Source organism: Streptopelia decaocto, assembly GCF_964273445.1.
Source record: "Streptopelia decaocto genome assembly, chromosome: 10".
NCBI lineage: Eukaryota > Metazoa > Chordata > Aves > Columbiformes > Columbidae > Streptopelia > Streptopelia decaocto.
Genome location: NC_138665.1, coordinates 20,832,942 through 20,849,988, shown reverse-complemented (window position 1 = coordinate 20,849,988; position 17,047 = coordinate 20,832,942). Strand labels below are relative to the sequence as shown.

The window sequence follows — 17,047 nt, the reverse complement described above, 5'->3', positions numbered from 1 at the left end:
GCCCGGTGCCGGCCGCTCGGGAGCCACGGCAGAGCTCGTCCAGAGGCGCTTCCAGCAGCGCCGCGGCCGGGCTGGGGCGCTTCCCGGACAGCGGCTCGGCCCTGCGCTCCAAGATGGCCATCTGCGGAAAACGTGGCGCTTTCCAGAAGGCAAGTGCGATTGCTTGGAACGGCAGAGAGAGCGAGTGGCGACAGTCAGTGGGAATGAACATCACATTGATTAATTGAAGATTAACCGTGTTCTGTGACTCCAGAACGTCAAGGAGCCAAAACGGGAATTTGTCCCTCAGCCCAGCTCTGCTGAGCGGAGCCGCCTCTGCCCCCGGCGCCGGGCGGTGCCACGGGTTCCACAGCGTGTGGATGTGGACACAGGGAAGCACGACTGAAACATTTCAGGTGTAGGAAAGCAAAACACCTCGAGCTTGTTTGATATTCACAGGCTGCCCGGAATTGGTGATAGTCCTTTAAAATGCTGGAATTACGTGAGAGAGCCTGTTTGTAGAATGGGGCTTCACGTGGTGCAGCCAGTTCCACAGCACGTTGCTCCAGAGCCGTGTGCAGGTCAGGCGCCTTCTGACCACAACTGAGATTCTCCGTTTGTTATGAAAATGTGTGTGATGACTCAATTGTTGTTGTTTCCAAGGGGAAAAAGTCTCTTCCTTCTTGTTTAAAGCTGGCTGAGGGAAGGACAGCAAGGAGAAACGTGGGTGTCTTCCCTTTAATGAAGTGTTTTAACTATTCTGTAGAGAAAGCAAATGATTTTCTGATGTGTAAACCAGGCTTTCTTCCCTACTAATATATTTTTAATACTGTTTATCAACTGAAGTTGGTGTATGCATTTGAATCTGAATTTTAATTTCGACCTATTTCATACCAATGAAAATAATGTATTGGTTTTAATGTTACGTGTGTAAATCAGACCCCGTGGGAAGGCGAGCGGGCAGTGATGCGGGGGTGTCGGGAGCAGCCTGTCCCGCGGGGACGCTCCAGGGGATCCCACCAACACCTGCACACAGAAAAGGTGTTTTATACAGCCTGGGAGTTTGGGGCGAGTTAAATGAAGGTGGGACAGAGAAATGACCGAATCCGCTACTCCTGTGCCTATGGGGTGCGTTGGATTTGGGTTTGTGTCTGCGCACCGGTCAGGTGTTGGGCGGAGCCGCGGGGTGAGGATAAATCCTTTCCCTCTGCCAGCACAGCGCCGCTGCTGCTGCAGGCGCACGGCAGGATTCGCCGCTGGCGCCTGGCCGTGCTCTCTGTGCCACGGGTGACCGCGGGGACTGTCCCGCAGGCCGTGGGCCGTGGTGGCAGCAGGGACACGGCCAGCAAGCGCCAGGTTCGGCTGAACGAGGCCACAGTGTCCTGCTGGTCACAAGAGGGCGACACGGCCTTGCAGAGCTCTCCCCTTGCCTTGTCCTGTTCCACCAGGGCAGATGTGGGACTGGCAGCCCCTTTTCCGTGTCTGGTCCGTGAGGACAACAGCTTGTGGGCAGCCCCAGGAGGTGAGTCCTGAGCGTCCAGCCTCGGCCGTCGCCGCGGGGAGACGCTCGCGCTGCTGAGCGCGGGCACGGCGGCCCCGTCGTTCCCCATGGGCAGCGCTGTGCTGGGCTGTGCACGGCAGGGGACGGGTCCTGGAGAGTAGGGAAGATTTGTTCCAGATTCTATTCTCAATCCTAGCGAGAATAAAAAGCTAGAAACAAATGCATATGCTGGCGTGGAGAGGATAGCTTCCTTATTTCCAGTTGGGTTGTTTTCCTTGACCCTTGTCACCCTCTGCTGACATTGCAGAGCTCAAAGCCGTTTGCTCGCACAGGAAAGCAAACAGGGACGGTTTTGTTCGGTGTGTTCACGTCTGCCCGTGCCTGGCACCTCGGCACATCTGCCTCGCGAAGCTGCGGCTGCCGAGCTGCTGCCTGTGCTGCAGAGCGCGGCGAGGAGCTGCGTGTCGGTGGAGCCCTGGGGACAGCGAGACAGCCCCTGCCACCCAGACACAGGGGAACGAGCTGTCCCGGCGCTGCCGCCGTGCCCACGCCGGAGCCATCGCCGTCCATCCTGGCTGAACTCCTGCCCATGGGCCCCGGCTCCCCCGGGAGCCTGCGACGGCGTCCCCTGCGCTGCACCGGCTGCAACCAAACCTCCCGACTGTGCCCGGGGCAAACGGCCCAGCCGGAGCCCGGCAAACCTCGTCTCTTCCCCAGTGCTGCGGGCAGCAGGAAGAGCATAACGCGAAACACCAGCTCCCTCTACACAGGTAAAAGGAGCTCTCTGTTGTAAGAGAGAAATGAAGAATACAAAACCAGGCTGGGGAAAGGCTGAGCAATGTCCCAGAGCGATTGTGTGGCGTTTGCAGGAGGTGTTAGTGCACAACACAGAGGGAACAGTTACGGGACAGGCAGCTATTGCTGGTTACTGCCTGTGCGGTCTGTCCAAGGTGTTTTACAGCACCTGTGACCTGACGCCGTTAGCCTAGCCAAGCTTCACAGCATGCTGCAGCCCCAGAGAGGAGGGTGCAGGGTCACTCTTGTAGCTCGTGGTTGCTTTGGAGCAGGGACCCCGAGCCCGTGGCTCCGGCTCAGCCCTTCGGCGCGGGGCCGAGCGTGGGACGCGCTGGCCAGGCCCAGCCTGGCAGCCCCTGTGGCCGCGGGGGAAGAAAAGAATTCGCTGCTAAATAATGATGCTTTTGTGTGCACGAGGGTTTGCATGGAGAGTTGTCTGAGGCTGCCTCTGGGCTTTGCTGGTGTCCCCAAGGAAGGGCAGCAGCAGCGCGCGGCTCCTGCCCAGCTCGGGGGCTGCAGTGACACGGGCACGGGACGGGCACTTGCTGTCCCCAAGCAAGAAGTGTCTCTCCTCCTTTGTGCAATCGATGGCCTGAAGGGCATCGCTGTGCTGGTGATTCAGGGGTTGCCTCTGGGCACGTGGATGGTCCAGCCCCGCGCACGAGAGGCGGCTGCGAGGGGGTTTGTCATTCACAGTTCAACTCGCCAAGAGCTGCCCTGCTCGCAGGGAGCAGAGCGCTGCACCTGGCACGGATTCCTCTGTCCCCTAATTCATCCCCAGCCTCGGCCACAAATAGGGCTGGGATCTGCCCCAGACAGCAGCTGTTGCTAGAACTATGTGCGAAAATATAGGAGTACGTCAAATCTAGTTTATTAAATGCCGTTGCATTGTACAAGCCTGAAAGACAGATGTGTCTCTGCTGCTTGTGATTTCTGCTTTTTAGCTGGTGAGCGTGCTGGCCGTGGGCGTCAGGTAGCCGGGCACCCACAGGAGCGCGTTCCCTGCACCAGCAGCTGCTGCCGCGCGTCTGCCCGCGCGTGTCTGTCCGCGCGTGTCTGCCCGCGCGTGTCTGTCCGCGCGTGTCTGCCCGCGGAGCCCCTGGGTGCTCCCCGCAGCCCCTGCTGAACCGGCTGCTGCTGGGGCTGCCCAGGACCGTCCCTCCCCGTCCCCCTGGACAGAGCGCGGCCGCCTGTGCCCGTGCTGCCCTGCTCAGCGCGGCGCTGGGCTGGCCAGTGCACCTGCCCCCGGAGCCTCCCTGCCCTTGCTAATTATAAGAGATGCTCACAATTCCTCGTGCTGCCCTGGCGCCGGCCCTCAGGGACAGCGGATTAGTGTCCCAGCCGGCTCCGGAACGCTCCCATGGGGAAGGGAAAGCTGCTTGTCACCATTCTGCTTCTACATGGAAAAATATCTTTTGTGTGTAGAATTATCTTTTAGATGTAAGAATATATTTTATATGTAACATATCTTTTAGATGTAAAGAATGCAGCCTGTAATGTATTTCTTTTTATCTTCAGGATGCCTATATGAAACCTAGGGCAGAGCAGCAGGTTTTTGCTGGAGTTCTGCCTTGTGTGAGAGTCTGTAGATTCTTCCCGGACACTCTTAGGTGCTTGAGTATAATAGAGTTAAAATCAGTCAGGTACACAGGTCTCAGGAAAAGCCATTTTCCTTCTAAATCACGTGGGTCTATTTGCAATTTGTGTGACTTGTCTGTAGCATCTCGAGAGCGTTACCACGTCAGCCCCGCTCTCACAGATGCACGTCAATGGAGCACTTTCCCCGTGGGTCACGAGCCCTGGGCGCTGCAGGATCGTGAACCCCAACCAGTCGCTTCAAACACAAAGTGCGGGGCGTGGGGTGAGGAGCGACCCGTGCTGGGACGCGGGGTCCCGGTGACCCGGCTGGACCCCCTCAGCTGGGGGAGCCGGGACACCCCGCAACAAGGCTGTGATGTCTGCGTGTTAATGGAGTTCACTGGTGCAATCCTCCTGCTGTTGAAGTCTTCAAGCTCTCTGGCCGACAGCTGAGGGCTTAGAGACCCGCGGGGGTCCCGGCGGTGGGGCAGGAGCGCTCCCAGCTCGTGCATCGGGAATTCCGCTGGAATGTCCTGGACTGTGTGTTTCAGCGATGCTGTCTCTCGGTTAGTGAAACTGAGGAGTTCTGCGGCTCTGGGAGGACTCGTCATCTGGAAAGTTTATTTGCTTTCTGTGTGTATACTAAACAAATCGATGTTTGTAAATGCATTCCCGGTATTTACAAACACGAGCATCCTTCAGGAGAAATGCACAGACTGAGCCCTTACCGGGCCCTACGGGGGCTGGGGAGGCCGGGTGGATTCCTGCAGCCGTGGGTGAGGCGAAGAGCCCTTGGATCCCGAGTCATTCCAGCGCGCGTCCGGGCTGGAAAAATGTACGTGGGCTGGGACGGGGACACATCGGCGGGGCATGAGTGCCACAGGCTGGGGGGGACGTCCCCTCCTCTGCCGCAGCCTTTGGAAAGGGACTTGCCAAGGCGGCCGTGGGACCGGCTGGTGGGTTCGTGGCTGCGGGCAGGGGTTGATGCCGCGGCCCCCGGGGGATGCGGCGCTGCCCTGCTCACCAGAGCGGTTCCTTGGGCTGCGGGAGCTGGCGCGTGGGGATTAAGTAATTGCCTAATTGTCCGTCAGAGAGGGCTGGTGCCCCGCTGGAAATCACCCTCCTCTGTTGTTAAACGGGCTCCTTCTTCACGTGTGTGTGTCAAGGCTGATCGCTTTGGATGGGGATCTTTTGTCATGGAGCTTGTACTGGTCAGAACCGTTTGTCCTGCTCACCGTCCCGTGGCAGCGCCCGGTGCTGCGTCCCCCGGGGCGGAGCCGCGGTGCCCTGCGGTACCTGTCCAAGAGACAACACGGCTTCTGGTTGAGTGGTTTGGTTTAGAACCGGAACCGGAGAGATTAGACTCTCATCTGTTAAAAAAACAATCCATATCTTAGTTTTCTCAGTTCCCGAACACGCCGTTGGAGACTGGAGCATGCACACTGGGATTATTTTGAACGGGGAATTTTTGAGGGAAGAGCAGCGGTGGCGGGCGGGCAGGGCGCTCACCGGTGGCCACAGGCCAGCGGGAAGCTGGGAACATCTCCTGCTCTGCCATGGTCCCCTATCTCCGTGGGCTTCAGGGCCAGCGGGAAGTTGGGAACATCTCCTGCTGCTCTGCCATGGTCCCCTATCTCCGTGGGCTTCAGGGCCAGCTGCGGTGGCGCAGCAGCACCAGCCCAGCAGGACCTTGGCTGGAGCCCAGTGCTGAGCTCCACGCTGGGAACGGCACCGCAGCCGTGGGGTGATGTGGGGCAGAGCCCTCACAGCCCCTTCCCTGGGTGTGGGGGGGTCCAGCCCTGTCCCTGGGCCCCGCAGGCCCCTGGTTTCACACCTTCACCACCCTTCTCCGCCCGCCCCGCGGTGCCACAGCCCTGCCCGGCGCTGCCAGCCCTGCGCCGGCAGCTCCACCGTGCTCAATAAAAGGGTCACTGTTCCCAATATGCTAATGGGAAAATGCCTGCGCTGCAGCGGCGGCTCCTTCCCCACCTCGGGAAATGCCTGCGCACAGCAGCCCGTGGAAAATCCCCGTGTGGGGCTGGCGGGGCTGCGGCGGCCCCAGCGCCGCTCGTCCCGGGGAGCGGTGCCAGCAGCGCGCTGGCTGCTCCGGCTGCTGAGCGCGCCGGTACGGGTGCTGTGCTGGGTGCCTCGCGCCGCAGCCGGGCTGCAGTGGGGCAGGAACAGCGATGGGGGATCCTCTGGGTAGGATCTGCTGTGAGAAGAGGCTGTACCTGTTCTCCGAAACACCGGCCCTGTTCCGTGACTTACAGAGGTGCTTGTGGCGGTGCTGGGTCTGGCTCGGTGTCCCGGTGTCCGTCCCAGCGCTGGGCACCGCGGGCAGGACGTGGGGCGGGCGGTCACCACCTGCAAAACGCTCAATGAGTGCGTACAGGGTGGGGTTTTTCTTAGATTCAGCCTTTTAAAATGAACTGGAGTTTAAAATGTGCTCTCACAGAAGTCTGAAGGTCATAGTGATACATATAGAGAGAGAATTAATAGAACTTGCTTTTGTTTTTCCTGCAGGAGTCTGTGGAGCAGGTACCTTAGAAACGCTGGGCTAGACCAATGCAGCAGCGGAGCCGTGTCCCGGCATCGCTGGCAGAAATAACTGCCTTGGCACTGCAGACTGCAGGCGCTTTGCAGGGTGTCCGGTCCCGGGGACCTATTCTTATCAAGGGTGGTATCCTGGTATGTTAAAGGAGGATCCTAGATTTAAAATTACTTGGATGCTTTTGGGATGACTGGGTAGGAAGAAGCTGCACAAGTATGCAGAAGCCTCTGTGGTTTGTCTTGCAGGCCCTGGGAAGCAGACAGCTTGCTTCTATTTGCATTCACTCTTTTTTTTCCTTCTCTGTTTTTGCTTTGGAGGAAGCGGGAGGAGGCCCCGCCGCCGAAGCAGCCGCCGCCGGTGCCGGGGGCCGTGTCCCTGCAGCCCCGTTCTGGTGGGCTGCGCTCGCGGCGCCCTGCTGCTGCACGGCTGCTCGCCCTCCCGCGAGCGCTGCCCTGGGCTGGCAGGACAGGGCGCTCCGTCCGTCTGCCACAGCCGCCTTCCCCACGGCTGTTTGCCACTTCACTGCTGCCCGTGCTCACTGGAAGGGGCCATGGCACGTCCCCCCTCCTGTGGCTAAGATGCTTGCTAGGAAAGGTGACCCTGGGCAAGCGTCCTGTAGAGGTGACACCGTCTTCCCAGCCCTGGGTGTTTAAAGGAGGAGAAAAGAGGCTGAAGCACAGAGCTGACACTGTACCTCGGTGCCCCAGCCCCACTGCGCTGGCTCAGTAACACAGGGGGCACGGTGGAGGAGCTGCGGGCGGTGCCAAGCCTGGGAGCGATGCCAAACGCTGCTGAGGAATGAGCGAGGGGGAGATGGAAAGAGGCAGCTGGAGCCGGCGCCGGGACCGATGCCACCCGCGTGTTGCCGCCAGGACCACGCTGGTGCTGCCGGGGCCGTGGTGGTGCTGCTGGTGCCGCCGGGGCCGTGCCGGGGCAGCGCTGCGGTTCGGGGGCCCTGAGTGCAGGTCGGGTTTGCGGGATGCTGCAGGTGGTGGTGCCAAATGTAATCTCCTCCAGGCAAGCGCAGCATCTCTGCCTCTGTTGCATCCTGGTCATCTGTGCTCCAGTCCCTGCCTTGTCCCCGGGAGCTGTGACCGCTGTCGCGCTCTGCCGCAGCGAGGCTGGCGCTGCTCCTGCTGTGCGGGAGCTCTGGGCCCGAGCAGCCCCTCGGGTCAGCAGCGGTGGTGGCCATGGCTGGGAGGAGCTGCCACACGCCGTGGCATGTCCTGTGCTGGTACTGCCGGGGACCCGGTCCTTCCCACCATGGCCATGGTGCTTTGTTGCCCCTCTGCTCCTCTCCCTGATGCTTGTACCCCCACCAGCGCCTGGGGGCTGTGTCAGTGCCCCCCACGTGCACAGAGCCAGGCAGGCTGAAGGGCACTGGTGACAGGCAGGAACAGGCAGTGACGGTGGCCCCGGGATGGGCAGGGGTGCTCTGCCGAGGTGCTGGTCCCACCTCGGGGGCTGCAGCACCGCATCCTGCTCCCCCGCGCTGACAGCGGGCAGAGCGCCCAGCTGCTGCGCACACCGGCTGCTGGGGATCGCGGTACCGGCACAGCCTTGGCCTGGGCTGGCGGGGCCCCGGGCTGTGCAGGGGCAGGATCGTCCCCTGGGCTGTGCAGGGGCAGGATCGTCCCCTGGGCTGTGCGGGGGCAGGATCGTCCCCTGGGGCACGTGGAGCCAGACACCAGCGGGGGCACTGGGCAGGAGTGGTGCCACAGGCTTGCTGGGCTCCTATCGGTGTCGTGGGGAGCGTGGCTCAGCACTTGCCATTGCTTGCTCTGGATAACCCTGGAAATCACCGGTTGCTGGGAACTTTGTGCGCCTGCAGGAAGCCTTGCAGCCCTGGGCCCGTGTGCCGGATGGCTGGCACAAACCCCTGTGCCATTGCCTTTTGTTATGGTCCTTCTTGTGAACAAACGCTCAGCTTGCACAAATGTTTGCGAGGGAAGATAAGGAGCTGTGAACGGAGCTGGAGTGACCGGCCAGGCCACACCTGGTGACGGGGGCCCCTGCGTTTGCCCGTGCTGGGGTGACGCTGCAGGTTTGCCAGCGCTGCCGCTGCCTGGCACGCAGGAGTTTGTGGTGGGGGCATCTGGGGACAGCAACGTGACCGCGTGGGTACGGCTTGTCCCTCGGAGGGGACGGCACCGCAAGCGTGTCTGTGACTGCTGCTGGCGAGCTGGAGCAGGGGCCAGAGTGAAAACCTAAACCGTCTGGGGTTTGGGTTTCCAACGTCCTACATGTGCCTTTGACAGCAAAACTGCCATTCCTGCTGCTCGGGTGTTTCTGTCCCCTGTCCCGTCCCGCTGCCGGGGAGCGGAGCGCGGCTGCGCTCGAGGCAGGAAGCAAAGCTGGAGCTGTTTAAAACTCGCAATCTTCAGGGAATTTCAATCGCCAGCCAAGCCTGTTCGCAACCAACTGCGTAGCGGTGCAGGGTTTGAATCGCTGACCCGCCTCCGCCGCAGCGCTGCCTCCTCCCCGCGCCGGCTCTGCCGCAGCGGCCATGGGGGTGCCGGGGGGGGCTCCCCGTGCCGCGCTCTAGTGGGGCCCCGCGCCGCCCCCGCCGGCACGCCATGCCGCTGCTGGACTTCTTCTGGGCCTGCTTCAGGAGAGCCAGGGTAAGGACCGGCTGCCGAACGGCGTCCCCGACACCTCCGAGCGTCAGGAGAAGCTGCTGGAAGGGGCGGCGGGGGGGGCAAGCGGGGCTGGGGCTCGTGTGTGGTGTCATCTGCTCCAGAGGGACCAGAGGGACGCTGTGCCCGGGCCCCATGCACACGTGAAAGGTTAATTTGGGATGGGCCGTGTGCGGATGGGTTGGTCGGTGTGTCCTGCGCTTGTCGCTGCCCGTCAGCGATGGCACCAGCGTCCCGGAGCCGGCAGCCCTGGCCGAACACGGGTGGGATGTCTGTATGGATATGGAATGTCTGTATGGATGGGGGTGTCTGTATGGGTGTGGGATGTGTGCATGGATGGGGGTGTCTGTATGGATGGGGGTGTCTGTATGGGTGTGGGATGTGTGCAGGGATGGGGGTGTCTGTATGGGTGTGGGATGTCTGTATGGATGGGGGTGTCTGTATGGGTGTGGGGTGTCTGTATGGGTGTGGGATGTCTGTATGGATGGGGGTGTCTGTATGGGTGTGGGATGTCTGTATGGATGGGGTGTCTGTATGGGTGTGGGACGTCTGTATGGATGGGGTGTCTGTATGGGTGTGGGATGTCTGTATGGATGGGGGTGTCTGTATGGGTGTGGGATGTGTGCAGGGATGTGGGGTGACAAAAGAGCAGTGAGACCAGAGGCCCTGAGTTTCTCATTTCCTGCAGCAGTGGTTCTCATGGCATCTGGTATTTTTCATTTGGGTTTAATTTCTCATCTGCCAACTTAATAATGTGCAACTCTCTCCGACTGCCCCCATTTGTTGTGTTATAGTATCACAGCCTGTGCCATGGTGGGTGTGCTGGGCAGATTTTGGAGGTGTTATTAGTGTGGATTTCAGGAGTTTTGGCTTGGTGAAAGCAGTAAAACCCTTTCCAGCCCGTGCCGTACGCCGGGTGCGGCAGGCGAGTGGCTCTGCCGTGGTGACACGGATGTGGAATGCAGGCTGTTCCCCTGGGGTTTCAATGCAAAGCCCAAAATAGTTGAGTCTAAAAATGACATTTGTGAAATTCATTAATAATATTAGTAGCTGTCTTGTCCCTGCTGTCTCCAGAGAGCTTAGCACGTCCCTGTTAACCCTCCTCGTTCCTGTGTGTTGCCGTGGCCGTCGCACTCAGGGCACAGGGGACAGAGACCGGGACCTGTGTCCCCCCAGCAGAGCTGCAGCTCCCAGGGGCTCCATCCTGGGCCTCAGCATGGTCCAGAGCACCCAGCAGAGCCCGGGAACCTGCTGCCCAGGACGGGGCCGCTGGTCCAGCCGCTGGGGGTGCTGGGGACCGGAGAGCGCTGGGAGCTCCGGCCCCTGCTGTCCCTGGGACTCCCAAGCGCAGCTGCTCCTCTGGCCACGGCCCCGGCAGCACATGGGGCACATTCCAAACCCTCCAACCCGAGGATAATTCCCCATCCGAACCCTCCAGTTTTACTACTTAAGCCAATATTTGTATCTGCTTCTTGCTTAGAAAACACTTTAGCCAGATGCCCAGAGCAGTGTGGGGATGGAGCGCAGGCAAAAGTCACTGATGGGTCTGGGATTAATTTGTCCTCCGGTTCTGGGGCTCTTCCTCGCCACCATCACCCCGGGCACCGAGGTGTCACGGCCAGGGGCCTGTGACAAGGGAAGCTCCAGGCAGTTGGGGGCTCCAGAAGAAATCTGCCATGAGAGATGGGCTTTGTGCTCGGAAGGGACGGCTCTGCCCGAGGAGAATGAGCCCTGGAGAAGAGGGGTGAGTCTCTTGGCTCAGCACCTCCAGCTACCGGCCATGGGGAGAAGAAAACCTGCTCAGAGGGCGTAAGCCAAGCGGTGCTTCCCCGAGCAGAGCCAGCGCGGAGGAGCGGGGGACTCTGCCCTGGTGCTCAGAGGGGAGGCACAAAACGGTGTTCCTGCATTTCGTGCTGCCTCGTTAGCTCAGCCCATGCAGCTCATGTTGCGCTTGGCATTGCAAAAGCCCAGGCTGGCGACGAGGGGCTCCCTGCCGGGTACCGCAGGTGCCTGTTCCCAGGTTTGGGGGTGCTCGTGCTCTCTGCATCGTTGCCTTCGCTGGCTTTAAGCTTCCCGCTGCTCTGCTTGCAGCAACATGAGATAATCTGGTGGACACTTCATTGCTCCATTCTTCCATCGCCAAGCTGCCATTCCCATAGACCCACCGCAGCCCCACGGCAGCCACCCCCACCGGCAAACAGACCCTGGCTGGTCCCCCCCTTGCACAAGGCCTCGTGGAACACGGGGCGTTGGCAGAGGGGAGCCGGGAGCAGCTCTGAGAGCCGAGTCGAGCGGCTGCGTGGGCTCTGGGGCCAGGGGAGCTGAAGGGCCAGGGGACATCACCCTCCCGATTTCCCTTGGCGAGCGCGGGTGGCCTCACGGGGGGCTGAGCTCCTGCTCCAGCCCGCTTGCCCCATTTCCTCCCGATGCTGCTTTGCTCAGCTACTCGCTGGGACCAGCAGAGGAATTTCTCGAAGGAGGAGAAATGTGCAGGGCTCTGTCTGTGGGATTAACGCTCTTTCCAGGTTAAATGAGGTGGAGCTGCTGCTGGTGGCAGATTTCACGGGGAAAAAAGAAGGCATTAGGGCCAGGACACGATGGCAGGAGAGAAGAGGCCCCCCCTTTAGCACAGGGACCCCTTTCCGTGCCGTGGCCTGGGGAGCAGCCCCAGCTCAGCGCCGCAGCCCTCGCCCCGCTCGCTGGGGTCAGCCCCTCTCCCCCGGGGCACCCCCGGCACAAGGAGAGGGGGGTCCCGGGCCGTGGGAAAGGCCGCGCGGCAGCACCGTGTTCCTGCAGCCGTATGTCCCAACAGCTCTGGCTGTGGCTGTGCTGGGGCACCGCGTTCCTGCAGCCGTATGTCCCAACAGCTCTGGCTGCGGCTGTGCTGGGGGTTCGCCTGCGCCCGAGAGGGGCCTGCAGAGTGTCACCCGGGACCCTCCTGCTCCTCCGTGTCCCTGCAAAGGGCCATCGGCTCCCGCGTGCTGGCGAGGCTCTGCCGCTGGAAACCCTGCGTGTCGCGAGCGCCCGGCAGGCACTGCTGCTCCCACAGAGCCCAACCGCGAGTGGTGGGGGACTGTCAATGTGAAAATCAAAAAGATAACACAATGACTTATCTTCTTTTTTCTTTCTTTTCACAGTGTTTCACACTGCTGGAAGACAAAAAAGATGCAGGTAAGTGTGACAATGTTTTCTGGGCAGGAATGCCCTTGCCGCGCGGTGGGCAGGGGTCACGGAAGGAGAGGATCATCCTCGTGCCGGGCTTCTGGCTTCTCCTGCCAGCAGTGTGCATGTTCCCCGAACTGCTGCTTTTCAAAGGGGCAGCAAATGCAGCCAGTGCAAGGCAGTGCCAGCCGGGCACCCCTTGAGCCCCAGCGGTGCCGAAGGGACCCCAGGACGTGCCCAGCTCCCCCTTGGCCCCATCCTTTCCCTCCTGGCTGCAGATGTGGCTTGGCTGTACGCCGCAATCATCACCGGTGACCAGGGTGACACCCCAGCCGCGGTGTGTGCGCTGGACCCCGCGGATCAGAGCAGCCGCTCGCCGGTGCTGCCGGAGCTGCTGGCGCCGGGAGCCGCTCAGCCAGGGCAGCCCAGGCGGCAGCAGCTCTGCTCCTTTCTGGTGCCTTTTCAGATCCTCTCCTCTTTGTGGTGAACAACTTCATCCCCTGCAAACAAGCTCATCAGGAGCTCCAGGGCATTTCTGGGGGGGGTTCCCGGCTGGGAGCCCCCCAGCTGGGTGTGACTGAGATGTGAACCGGGGGGCAGCTGCTGCTGAGCTGTGGTTCTTGCACCAGGGCCCAGGGGCTGCATCTGCCCTGAGCAGCCCTCTGCAAAGCCTGGGGGGAGGCTGGGGGTCGGGGCCACCCTGCCGTGGGGGGCCTGTGGGTGCCGGGCAGGCTGGAGGCTGCCGGTGGGCTGCGGGGCGAGGAGGAGGAGAAGGGGTGCGTCTGAGGGGTTGGGGACCAGGTCTGGGAACAAGGCTGTGGGCTCCCAGACAGGACACAGCCCACTGCTCATTTGAAGAGCTGCAGGGTCCTGCTGCCAGACCGGTGTGAAGTGGCACGGCTGGTCCTGGGTGCTGCTCTGCTGGGGGTGAGGAGATGCTCTGGGGCTTGCTCTGTCCTGGTGTTCAACCATGGACAAACAGCGCTGCTGCCAGACGCGGCCCCGCTTGTGGACAAGCTGTGGAGAGGTCCTGCAGTTTGTAACTCGGTTATTTGGTCTAGTGGAGACTCTTTGCTAAGCAACACCCCCAGAAGTAAACCTGGCCCGGTCCTGCTGTCAGACGTGGCTGGAAGTGGAGGGACCCCGGGTGCTGTGCCAGCTCCTCAGCTCTCGGCAGAGCTCAGATCAGGTCCTGCGGGTGGTGGCTCCGGAGCAGCAGATCCCGCGGGTGGCAGTTCCAGAGCAGCTGATCCCGCAGGTGGTGGCTCCGGAGCAGCTGATCCCGCAGGTGGTGGCTCCGGAGCAGCAGATCCCGCGGGTGGCAGCTCCGGAGCAGCAGATCCCACGGGTGTTGGCTCTGGAGCAGCAGCAAAGGCGGCAGGAGCGGTGCTGGGAAATGCAAGTTGCTGCCCTCCAGGGAGCCCGTGGGATGTGCCCGGGATCTCCGAACAGTTCCCCAACTGGAGGGCAGAGAGCCGGCCTCTTGTTTTTCATCCACGTAAGGGCTGGGTGAGCTTCGAGCTGCTGGTGCAAGAGCCCAGGAGCACAGGAAAGCTCTGGGCAACAAAAGGTGCTTTGTGAACAGAGCTCCGGAGGTAATCCTGGGTGGTCTCTCTTGCCCTTTTGTGGGAGAGATTAACAACATGACTATCAAGAGCTTGTTAGAAAGCTTTAAAGAGCCCTGCAGGAGGGAAGGGCAGGGAAGACTCTTACGGATCCCATTCACAGCGAGGATTTTGGTGCAAAGTATGAAGCCCAGCGGAGCGTGGCTGGAGCTTTCCCTTTCACGTGGGTTGTGCTGCCTTGGAGCAAGCCCGCTGTCAGTTTGTACCCGCCCTGGGGTGTTTGAAGCTCTGGGAAGAGGCCAGGGCAGTCGCCTGCTGTCCTCTTAGCTGAGCATCCCCAGAACGTGCTCTGACAAATGGGGGTCACTTAAGGAAACATTGACAGTGGTCTCGGGAGATGCCACCCCCTTCCCTGATGATGTTTTAGGGCGGGCAACAGCTCTTGAGACAACGGCACGAGGCAGGGTTGAGATGGTGCTACGTTTATCCTGGTAACTGTTGGGGATGTGCCTCTCCCGGCTCCCCCATCGCTCCCAGCGCCTGGCCCCGGTCCCTCCCGCAGCGCTCCTCTCCCAGGCCAGGTTTCCATGGGTTTCCGAGCCCTCCGCTTCCTCTCCAGCCTCCGCTTCCCACGTATTGTTCTGGACAGAGCAGAAAGGAAAGGCTTGTGCGGCCGCGCACGCAGAAACCACGTCCCGGAGTGAATTCCTGCCGCCAGCAGCGCCGGGTCTCCAGAAGCGGGTCGGGAGCAGCTCTGCAGCTCTCATTGAGCAGTGGCCTCCCTGAAGTGCCGAGGGACAGGGACGGAGCTGGCGGCTCCCTCCAGCGCAGCGGGCAATGACGGTCTCACAGCCTTTCAAAAGGGGCCTTTGCGGCTGGGCATGGTGAAATAACAGAGAAAAGAAGCATGAGGGACTCCGCTGAACTTTTGCCCCTATGTGAAAGAATAAGGTTGTATTTACCCAGCATCTGGATTTCCAGAAATAACCCGCTAAATTTAGCTGTTGTTGATATGTTGTCACAGCTGAGTTATTCTTCTCTCTTCACACGACAATCTGCTGCACCGGTCCTGTTGGTCTGCAGGACGAGCTCTTTGCTCCCCGTCTGGTGTGTGCTGTGCGCTCGGTGCCCTGATAGTCGGGGAGAACGGGGGGACTGGTGTCTGCTTCTCCATCACTGCATGGCCGGGCTGAGCAGCCGGGGCTGCCGGAGGGCGCGTGGCCACGCCGGGACACGCGGGGACCGTCGGTGCCAGGGGACACCGGTGTGGGGTGGGATGCTGGGCTCTGGAGCTCTGAAACTCCAGAGCAGCCGCTGCCTGTTACGTGGTGGAAAACGCGGTCACGGGTCTGGATCCCTGTCGAGGGGGTAGGAAATAGAAAAGCTGAACCGAATGTGATTATTAGTGGTTTTGGGGTGACGTGTCTGCGTTGCTGCTTCCTCTTCCCTGCCTGTGGGGTCAGTCTGCTGAATCACCCTGAGACACCAACCTCAGTCCCAAAGCACCCTCGGATGGGCTCTGCCACTCTTCTGCTTGTTTTTCGTAAAGGAAGAGGGTTCTTCCTCAAATATTCTCATTTTCCTTCTGTTACAGCCCCTGTGGCCACACTCCTGGGCCACTCGCCCATCACTGAGAATTGAACTCCTGCCTGGTGAGCGTGAAGTGCTTTGTGGTTCGCTCCAAGTAGTTAAAAAGTTTTTAATAGAGTAAAAAGATAATTCCTGAGCAGGAATAGATACACTAAAATCCCTGCCAGGGCAGCTTCAGAGCAAAGAGCTCATGCTTCTCTCCATCAGAGGTTTTCTCGGGAGCTGGGGACAGCATCTCCTGAGGCTCCAGACACCATCTCCAGCGTTTCCTTTCCAGCCTCCTCAGCGAACCCCGGAGGTTATTTTTGAACTGCTGAGTTCTTTGATATGTATTTATCCATATTGGTTTAATTTCCCTGAGAAATCAGGCTGGTGCTAAAGCCTCTGGGCAGAGCCAAGGCTGCCAGCTCTGACATTTCCCGCTGTCCCCTGCCTGGGGACATTTACGGGTTGGTGGCTCCAACACAACACGCCTGGTGCTGTGCCAGGCGCTGCCGTCCCCGGCGCTGCCCCCGTGACACCCGCCCGTGTCCCCAGAGCCGCCGGCCTCGTGCTGCTGCTTCCCCGCAGCCCTGCAGAGAACGCTCATAGAAACCCACGGAGCCGTGCACGCAATTATAACCTTGGTTAATTAACAGGAACCACAACGGCAGTGATACGGGCACGCACAGGACTCCGCTTTATATCTTGGCCCACAGCAATTTTGGACGCTTTTGGGTTGTTCTCGTGTCACCTTTGTGCTCTTTTGGCAAATAGGCAAAGGCTGCCGGATCAGCCCCCGCTTTTCCACCCCTTCTGCCCCCCCGCTGCTGAGCGTTGTCCCGCCGCGACCAGCTCCCGAGAAACCAGCTGAGAACATGAAATCAGAAAAAATACTTTAAAAGAAAATCAAAACCAACTTGGCCACACTTCAGTTTTTTCAGTAAATGATCATGGGGAAATGATTTCTCAGAGGTAAGAGGCCCCTCCAGCCCACGAAATAAGGCCATTTCTTGTCCTTGTTCCTCTTCTGCCTCTAAAACCTTCTGTAACTCTGAAACTCAGGGACTGCTGCAGTAACTGGTTCCCATCCCCCAGCTCATCCCCTTCATCCTTCTGGGGCTTTAATTCCAGGGTCTGGAAGCTTTTCCGTTTCCTGTAGCTAACCAAACGCAGATTCCCCCGCGGCGCAGGATCCCATCACGGGCGGGCTGATTTTCTTCGGAGGCCGGACTGGCAGAGCCTTGGCTGAGCCAGGGCTGTCCTCGCGCTGGCCGGGCTGCGGGGGCTCGGGGCGCACAGGATGGGCTGGGAAAGCCCCTCTGCCCGCCCGGGGCCCAGCGTGTCGCCAGCATCTTCCCATGGCAGCAAGAAGTGACGGAAACAGACTGGAAATAAATTGCAGGCAAGAAAGTACATTTGTATCTGCAGCCCCTGGGTAGTTTGCATGAGGCCAAAAGGGTCAAGAGGGAAGTTTTGAGTGTGGTTACTTCCCTGAAAATATAATGAGAAAATACATTGAAAGCTGAGAGAAAGGGCTGGCTGTACAATGGTTTTGCTTTGGTAAAGCTTTGACATGTGAGCAGCATTAAACATGCAAGGAAAGGTAATGTTTCCTGTGTCTGAAATAATTCGTCTGTGCTTCTGGAGAGAACTTTGCTGGACGTGGAGGAGGCTCTGGGCTGTGCAGCCACGGCCTTGCTGCGCTTTG

The 17,047-nt window shown here is 60.2% G+C and overlaps 1 protein-coding gene across 1 annotated transcript in view; it reads left to right on the top strand.

The window, feature by feature from the left end:
• Positions 1-8,742: 8,742 nt before the first annotated feature.
• STARD8 (StAR related lipid transfer domain containing 8) overlaps positions 8,743-17,047 on the top strand; it is a 53,502-nt gene continuing 45,197 nt past the window's right edge. Inside the window, exons 1-2 of the mRNA XM_082061642.1 lie at positions 8,743-9,025; positions 12,178-12,211. Of these exons, the coding sequence (XP_081917768.1) occupies positions 8,981-9,025; positions 12,178-12,211 (79 nt within the window). The 5' untranslated portion in view covers positions 8,743-8,980. The remainder of the gene's footprint in view (positions 9,026-12,177; positions 12,212-17,047) is intronic.